General features: G+C 37.0%; 1 protein-coding gene across 1 annotated transcript; it reads right to left on the bottom strand.

The window, feature by feature from the left end:
• Positions 1-3,185: 3,185 nt before the first annotated feature.
• Positions 3,186-3,953, bottom strand: LOC137644531 (cuticle collagen 2-like). Its single transcript, XM_068377497.1, has one exon. It carries the CDS (start codon positions 3,951-3,953, stop codon positions 3,186-3,188), a length of 768 nt encoding a protein of 255 aa, XP_068233598.1.
• Positions 3,954-10,000: the final 6,047 nt, after the last annotated feature.

Below are 10,000 nucleotides of genomic sequence, written 5' to 3'. Positions count from 1 at the left end.
GATTCAAAATAGAGTTGAATTTGGAAAACAAATGTTCAAGCCCTACAATGCCTATTTATACTAAGAGAATAACCTTTTTGAAGAGCTTTTTAAGAGTTCTGTCTTAAGCTTGAAAATGGGACAAAGAGTCAACACGAGTTTTCCTCCTTTGAATTTAGGTTGGTCAGTTCTCTAAACATTCTAGCAAACATTAATTTGAATCCATTAAATAATGAGGATTAAGGGAATATGTATATTATCAAAGGTGCAGTTGTATAACAGAAAAGAGAAACTTTATAAGTTATTCACGAATAAAGGAAAGGAGAAAAAAGTGGCTTGTAAATTGTAAAAAGGGGAGAACGTGAAAATGCATAACAAGTTATTTTTAAAAAGGTAACTGATCAGGTTAATGAGCTGACGATATAAAAAAGAAGGCAATTGGAGAGATGTGATTCAACGTGAAAAAGCCCGTATTGCCCACAACCAGAGGGAGGTTATTGACGAGGTTGTGTAAAACTGATGTTATGATTTTTTTTTCGCTTTCGGTATTATGTAATTTAGTTGCAGAGGTCTTAAGAAGAAATGAGTGGACTTATTTATATTGTTTTGTGTACATTTTTACAAGAAATATTTAATTTTTTATTTTTTGTGTGGATTTATATATATATATATATATATATACATATATATATATAACATATATATATATATATATATGAGTGGACTTATTTATATTGTTTTGTGTACATTTTTACAAGAAATATTTAATTTTTTTTGTGTGGATTTATATATATATATATATATATATACGTATATATGTGTATATATATGTATATATACAGTATATATATATATATATATATATATATATAATATACTAACTTGCAAAAGATAACAGATAACTTATGAGCTTTTGGGTCTAACATCTAGCATCAACATCCATCAAAAATGTCTTAATCTTAGAGGACTTGAAACTAAACTAGTTAGTTTAATCTCAAGGAAACGAATGGGAAAGATCAAGTATCACAATTCTCTACTGGCTGTCTGTTATGGTTCGCTATATATATCAAACGTAATTATATAAAACCCACTTCTATATTTTATTCCCTCAATAATTTAGCACAGAACATAGCAAAACAGTAACAGATAAGAAAATGATAGCTAGCAAATACACATTCACAGATACGCACACATACACACACATACACACATATATATATATATATATATATGTGTATATATAAATAAATATATATATACATATATATATATATATATATATACACACATGTACATAAATAAATTTGTATATATATATATGTATATATATACATATATATATAATTATATATATATATATATATATAAATATATATATATATATATATATATGAATATGTATGTATGTGTATATAAACATATATAAATATGTATACATATCTACACATTCATATATACATACATACATACATACATACATATATATATATATATATATAAATATATATATATATATATATATAAATATATATATGTATATATATATATATATATACTGTATATATATATATATATGTACACATATATATATAAACATATACATATATATACATATATATATATATATATATGAATATGTATGTATGTATATATAAACTGCATATCTGCACATTCATATAAATATATATATATATATATATATACATATATATAAATATATACATATATATACATATATATAAATATATATATATATATATATACATATATATATATATGTATATATATATATATATACATATATATATATATATATATGTATATATATATATATATATATACATATATATATATATATATACATATATATATATATATATGTGTGTGTGTGTGTGTTTGCGTGTGTGTGTAGGTACCCCGCTCAGTTATTAATTGAAAATTAAAAATTGTTCAATTTCGTGCTTACCTTTGATTGGACCCTTTATATTCCAAGAGAATCTTTATCAATTAATTTTCTCCTACCCATCTCCTCTCCTCTTCGTGTCACCCTTTCATTTACGCCTTCAGTCTTCTATTTTTTTGTTGATTGTTTAATTGGCCGGATCCGTCGTTCTTTTCCTCCTTTTCCCGTAAGCTAACTTTCTTTTTGACGTCCCGATTACGTATTAATCTTTTAGGGGTCCTGATGAGGGCAACAAACTCTTTCCTTAGAGTATTCGTTTGACCATTTCCTTTCCTCTTGCTGGAGAACTTCTTGTTTAACTTGTCTTTGACACGCCTTTGAAACGCCTTCAAGATGTTCATCTTAAGGGTGTTTCATGACGACAGAACCCAACTGAACCCAATTGCCTCTCCTGATAACGATGATTTAGATCAACCTGCTTATATACAAAGCGGTCCATGGGCTCTTGCGTTGGCAGCCCGTAAGGGAAACGGAACGTTGGTTGTATCTTTTAAAAACTTTTACTTGTGATGGATGACACAAACACTGAAGATCGACAGATGATGATGTGGATTGCAAAACAGGAAGGCGTCCAATTGAGGAGTGTCTTCCTTTTAGAGAGAAAAAACAACTTACTTTAGAATGAAGAATTTTAGATCTTTCTCTGATCCTTCAATATTCTCTTCTTCTGTGCAGTTTCCGCCTTATTATGTATAATATTTATGTTTGGATATTCAACAATGTGAACTTTACTTCTCATTTCAAATCCGCCTCATCATAAACTGATCAACCAATTATAATTAGTTTTACTTTTCGGATTCTTTCTTTCTTCTTCCTGTGCGTTTTGTCCGAATCCTTTCAAACAAATTAATTATTGGCCTTCAAGATTTTTGTTTTGCTTTTCATGATTGCCTTCCTGATTCCACTTGTCATTGATTCCTTTTTGATATGGTATTTTGGTTTTCTTTGAAAGTTGCAGACTCAACAATTCTCTTAACTTTTACCAGAACATTTTCTGCATCACCCAAATCTTGTTTCTTTCTAATGGCCTCAGGGGCAAGTTGTGATAAAAGCTTGCAAATTTGGGTTGATCAATAAAACGATCAAAATGATCTTTACAACCTTTCTAACATTTCTGCTCGAAGCTAAATGACAATTTCAAGCCGATTTCGGTATTCCATATTTCCCCTTCCAAAGAGACTAAGAATCTTTTCGACTTCTGACAGGAAAGCATTCAATTTTCTTATTGATGATGAAAGACAACTTAAAAATTAGCTAGATAGAGGAACACTATATTGTTGGCTCTGCGGGCTCCCCGCTTCTTGCTAGCGGGCGGGGATCTTCCCATCCCGCTGGACTGGCAAGGTCCTCCCAGCTCCCACTGGGCCTGGCTGGTGATGACCCTTCCCCCTGGCATGGAGGGGCTCCCCCGTTCCGGTTCAAACGGCGAGGCTTCCCCGTTCCTGCTAGAACAGCGGGGGCTGCACTGTTCCCGCTGGCACGGCGGGGCACTCGTTCCCTCTGGCACGGCGGGGCACCCGTTCCCGCTGGCACGGCGGGGCACCCGTTCCCGCTGGCACAGCGGGGCTCCCCATTTCCCACTGGCACGGTGGGGTTCCCCCATTCCCACTGGCATGGCGGGGACTCCCCGTTCTCGCAAACACAGTGGGGCTCCTCCACTTTTGCTGGAATGGCGGGTCTCCCCTGTTCCCGCTGGCATGGCTGGGCTTCCCTGTTCCCGCTGGGACAGCGGGGGCTCCCCCATTCCCGCAGGCATGGTGGGAATACCCCACTCCTGGCATGGCAGGGATCCACCCTTCCCATTGGCACGGTGGGGCTCCCCTGCTCCTGGCATGGCAGGGATGCCCCTTTCCCACTGGCCTGGCGGGACTCCCCCGTTCAAGCTGGCTCGGCAGGGCTCCCCCGTACCTGCTGGCACAGTGAGGCTCCCCCGTTTCCGCTGGAACAGCGGGGTTCTCCAGTTTCCGCTGGCACGGCGGAGCTCACTCGTTTCCGCTGGAACAACGGGCATCCCCCATTCTAGCAGGTGTGGCGGTGCTCCCCCCTACCGCTGGCATGGCAGGGCTCCCCCGTTCCTGCTGGCACGGTGGAGCTGTCCCGATCCCACTGGCACGGTGGGGCTGTCCCGTTCCCACTGGCAGGGGGGGGGGGGGGTTCATCCGCCCCAGCTGGAATGGCGAGGCTCCCCCATTCCCGCTGGCAGGTTGAGGCTCCCCCCTTCCTGCTAGCAGGGCGGGGCTCCTCATTCCCGCTGGCAGGGCGGGGTTCTCCTAATCCCGCAGGCAGAGTGGGGCTCCCTTGTTCCTGCTTTCTGCTTGAGTTGAGGGGAGCGTATAATTAGAATCTTTCTGTATGTTCAAAGTTGGTGCCTGGAGGATGGTGCTTAAAGCTTCAGCTATTATAAGTGTGCCGTAGTTGTTCTTCTTGTGAACGATGTGGGTCCCATCAATTAATTCCTTCAGGGAGGGTTTCCGGTTCATGCATATCAATATAGCGTTGGTTTATTGCTTTCTGATTCCTGTGGGCCAGCATCCTTCTTCGGACTGTTTTGGTAGTGTGAGCAATATAGTCTTTTCTGTGAGATTTACACATCTCCTCAGGGCATGAAAATTTATAGACCTCGTTGGTGCTCACTTTCTTTGTTTTTTTTGGGGCTGTACTGTTTTTCATCATAAGACCTCCAATTAGGTTGGGCTTGCCATATATTACAAGTTTTACTTTCTGGTAAGGGACTTTTGGGAACACGCCTCGATTGAAGATTCCTCGCAATGTCCAGGTTTCATCTTTTTAGCCGAACCAAAGCTAAGGCGGTGATAGATGATAAAGTTTTTGTCTTCTTCCCTTAGTTTTTGCTTTCGTTGGTTGTTGAACTTCATTGAATTTCTTCCTTAAAGCTTTTTCTATCATGCTGTCAGGATATCCTTTATTTTTTAGCCATTGTCGAGTTCTGATAATGATGATACGCAAACTCTTTCACCATGATAAGGTGTCCCCTCTCAAAATATATATATATAAATGTATATATATATATATATATATATACACATATATATATATATATATATATACATATATATATCTTTTTATTTATTTATTCATATATATACATATATATATATATATATATATATCTTTCTATAAGGGGACATCCTATCTTAGTGAAAGGGTTTGTGTAATGTCATGATCAGCAAAACTGTATTAGTCAGTTCTACCCATACTAGGTTGGTTTGCTGTGAGTAATCAGACCACAGGCTCTCACCCTCACCAATATGCAATGGCTAGCGTGGTAATAAAAACTAGTCAAACCCCAGCCATGAATTGACATGTCTGAAGCCTTTGTCCTGCAGTGGACTAAAAACAGTTGCAATTGTTTTTATTGCCGTATTACTTCAGACACTAATACTCCCGATTATAAACATGTCTGAGACTGCAAGATTTCAAGTTGACATGGGTTTATAAAACTTTGAATGTCTCTAATTGTTCGTAGCAATTGTTTCACAGGTGTGGAAAGTACCAATGAGTCTGATGTGCCTTCTGTATTTTCTTCTGGCTCACTCCATATCAGAGGGAAGTTTTTCATGCAAACGCCAACATCAAATGTTGTAATTATGTAATCTTATCCTACTTCGGATGATGTTTCTTGACTTTACCTCAAACATTCTAAAATTGCCTTTAGGTCCGTAATTGCTGCATTAATCATTGGATGATACCTAACAATAATCTAGAAAAAAATCAGAATCTTGTAAATCTATAGCTTTGATGCTGTAATTCTCATCACACTAGGAGGGCTTCATGAGGGTTGGTTCTAACCGTTTTCTCTGGTAGTATGGTGTAAACTCTTAAACTTGACTCTTGAATCTTCTCTGCTTTTCAGGAATGGGTTCAGACATACGAGGGACTAATTTCAGGGCATCATCTTTACAGAATCCAAATTCTTGCATGTAGATTCCAAACTGTGCTTTGAGCTGATCCAATTCCATAAACATTAGACACCAGCTGATCAAAGTTGTCACAGTCGCCATGAAACACTGTTACTTCAGGCTGATCCTTAACCACATCACTGTTACTGATTAAAGAATTACTGATTACTCAATGTAGATTTATGTGAGGCGCAGTTGAGCGTAGTGTGAAACGGGGTGTTTTGGCCCATATGCAAGAACTGTCCAGAGTTGAGAGTGGTCGCTATGTTCTTGACATAGCCCAAAACATAGGTTATCAGGAAATGTGAGTTGTAAAAAGTTTGCAGAAAACATCCTGGGGGTGGTCTTGGCACCTGACCTAAAAGAATTATTAAAAATTCTAAACACTATGCACACTGAGTCAATTGAACAATGGTGTCAGATATTTGTATCAAGATTATGAACAAAGAGTTTATTAAGCGTCAGGTTTTCTCCATCAGTTCAGGATTAAAGTCAGATTCTGAAGTACAAACATGTGAACAATTTTCAAAGTACTTCCAACCTGAAGTGCTTAAAATAACTTCCTTAGAAATAACAGGTCTCCAAAAATTTGGAAAAACTTTCTCAAACTTTAATTCTTTTAACGATTTGAGAAGGGAGACTGACTGTTTCTCATTTTTTTTTTTTTCAAGATATTGGTTTCATCCTACAGCCAACATGAAATAGCTTGACATTGCTTCTGGTTTCCTTTGGACATATACTGTATATCAGAAAAATCAGTAAGCTAATATCACCAAATATCAAACTAAAGCAAAGTAAAATCCAGAGACACCAATATTTCTAAAATCACTACCGATAGAAAGGTGATAAAAAATAACCAAGGTAATCTATTTATCTATCTAGGTGCCATGTCCTCGACGTGGGCTGTCAATTGCCTCCACCTAGTTCTATCTCTAGATCTCTGTATAAATTGTCCGGGCTGCTACATTCTCATTCACATCTTCCAGTAAGCTGTCCAAAGAAACCACGGTAATGAAATAGAAAACGTAAAAAAGAAACGATACAATAAAAACTGAAAATGCTAAGCTAAAAGGAAAAAAAATGCTTACAACCTTGAGTAGATGTCAGGATGCCTGAAAACTTTAAACTTTTGCTTACAACCTTGAAATTAAGTTCTTTGAAGGGCATCCACCCCTTGCCCCATTAGTATCACATTCTAGCTAGCGTGTGTGCATTTGTTTACTAATTTTGGCCCAAAATCAATTCGTCTTTGAATATAATGCTGTATGATTTATTGAAATCCTTGACGTCTTGTTCCTTAAAAATAGCGCGAATTTGTTCTTTTTTTTCCATTGTCGTTTCACAAATGAAACGATAAACGCAACAGCTTCTCGTAAATAGATTATATCAGATTAGTAGGAAACGAAGTTTGTAATTTTAACACTAAACTGGATAACACGGGGTCAAGCTGCCAACTAATCCCATCTGTAACATAACTGGTATAGAATGAACATCTTGGCCCTCCACTCTTCTTTGACTCTCTCTCTCTCTCTCTCTCTCTCTCTCTCTCTCTCTCTCTTTCTCTCTCTCTCTCTCTCTCTCTCTCCTCAGACTCTTTCACCCCTTCTCACTTCCTCACCAACTTCTCCCTCTCTCACTCCTTCTCACTCTCACCACCCTCTCTCTCTCTCTCTCTCTCTCTCTCTCTCCTCAGACTCTTTCAACCCTTCTCACTTCCTCACCAACCTCTCCCTCTCTCACTCCTTCTCACTCTCACCACCCTCTCTCTCTCTCTCTCTCTCTCTCTCTCTCTCTCCTCAGACTCTTTCAACCCTTCTCACTTCCTCACCAACCTCTCCCTCTCTCTCTCTCTCTCTCTCTCTCTCCATAATAAATGACACAGGTTAGCGTCGAGTTTATTTCCCCCATTTGCATAAAACTCTCAATTTGAAACTAAATATCATCTTGAGAAACATTACAAGTTCCATTCTCCAGTGGTTCCCAACCTTTTTCCAGTGGTGACCCCATTTTAGTTTCACCATAATTTTTGCGACCCCAATCAAATATCCAGGTTATATCCTTTTTTAAAAAATTTTATATATAAAAATATAATTGATTAAAGTATACTGGTTAGCATTGAATAGCAAAAACCAAAAAAATGCACTAATATATAATATAGTAATATAATTTCTTTATATAAGATACACTGCATAATAGAATGTTATTGATATGAATAACACAAGCATTATCTTGATAATAAACTGATATTCCTCATGTGATGGTTAGAACTGCTTTTCCATCGCCAGTATCTCTATCCGCGGTGATGTTTTCGATGCAGCACAACGTGCTTCATCTTCAGCATGGAGATTAGCTCCCAGCTTAGACTTTATTAAAAGTAAAGATGAAAAGGTCACTTCACACATATGTCGAAGAAGAGGGCATAACATAAAATTTTAAGCATACCTTCAGCCAAATGGATATCGAAATGACTACTTTATACAAAACTGAATCTGTTAGGGAATCAAAGTCACCTTTGGCACTGTCTGATCTAATAAGATCAACAAATTTCTATTGAAATCTTTCATGAACATTTTCAATTGTTGTATCAAATGGTTTATTTGAGGTAAAATATGGGATAACTGAAGATTTACTGGAAAATCTTGGCTGAAGGTCTCCAAAAAATAGGATCAGTAAACTTTGAAAACTGTTTTTGAATGGAATATCAGTACCATTTTCTTCAACAAATGCATCTAATGTTGGAAACATGTACAAATTTATCTTTCATCCTTTACTCCCAAAGATCCAGCTTCATTTGGAAGACATTTAGTTTTTTCTGCAAAATCAAGAATGCCGGAATTTTCTTCCTGAAGCGGAAGATTAAGGGAATTCAAAATTGTGAAAAAAAATCTACAAAGTATAGTTTTTGCCCAATTACTCATATCACCTAAGAACTTGAGAGTTTTCTTCTTCTTTGCCGAGATAAGAATTCTCTCACCTCAGTATTCAACTAGAATAAAATATGCAAGGGATTGTCTTTTGGTAGCTACCGTACCTCAGTTTGCAACAGAATTTCATACTTAGGGTCAATTTTTTATGACACTTTAGCAAACAAGCGGTTGTTCAATGCATTTAACTTTATAAAGTAAACTGCTTTAACAACTGATTGCATAAGTTTTGAAATCTTTGGCTATGTTTTTGTAGAAAATACCTGATGATGTATCATGCAATGAATTCCAACAGCTTCTGTTGAAACACAGATCTACAACCTAGCATAGAATGTGCACCATCATTACACATACCACCGACATTTTCCCGCAACAATCCTTATTTTTTAAGAAATTATCCTATTTTTTTTCCAATATACCACAGCTTTAGTTGTTTCTAATTGACTGCAAGAGAGAAATTCATCCTTAAAATCGCCATTATCCATATATCGCACATAAACGGATAACTGAGGAAGATTACCTAAGCAGGTATATGTTAATTCATCAACTTCTAATGTGAAGAGATCAAGTGGAGATGTACAGTATGTTTAGAAAACGTTAGAATTTCCGAGGACATAACTCCTTTATCTACGATTACGTCATGAGTGATGTCTTTGGCACAAGGTAAAATGAATACCTCACCAATGATATGCTGATTTTTTTTTGGGGTGGGGGGGGGGGGGTGGGGGGGTGGGGGAGGGGCTTTAGCAGGTCTCAGAAATATGATATAGGACGCCAGTAAAGCAGATTTACTTTGCTTTTTTGGGAATTTCCATCTCTGTCAAGACGAGATTAAACTGCACATCAAAAATTGATTTTTTCTTTTTTCTGCTGAGATAATGCAAGTATAACCGATGTTAGTGTAATCCTCCATATATTTCCGCTTATCTCTGTTGTTTGCCATTCACATAATTACAACAACCTATTGTAAAATCAAACAGAGAGAGAGAGAGAGAGAGAGAGAGAGAGAGAGAGAGGGATTAAAATCAGTCAATTAAGACCTGCTAATGATAACTTTGATTATAGCAGTGAAAAGGCTAGGAAAACATGATTATAAACACAAATGATGTGTCGGCATTTGTGACTTATATATATGTATACAGTGCACACACTCACACACATGTGCTTATATACAGATACATACACATACATACTTCTCCTCTCCTCTCTCTTTC

Source organism: Palaemon carinicauda, chromosome 7, assembly GCF_036898095.1.
Source record: "Palaemon carinicauda isolate YSFRI2023 chromosome 7, ASM3689809v2, whole genome shotgun sequence".
Lineage (NCBI taxonomy): Eukaryota > Metazoa > Arthropoda > Malacostraca > Decapoda > Palaemonidae > Palaemon > Palaemon carinicauda.
This window is presented reverse-complemented; position numbering and strand designations above follow the sequence as displayed.

Bases quoted from the DNA above. Each gene is read 5' to 3' on its own strand.
- LOC137644531 (XM_068377497.1), bottom strand. From the start codon at position 3,953: ATGCCCGTTGTTCCAGCGGAAACGAGTGAGCTCCGCCGTGCCAGCGGA.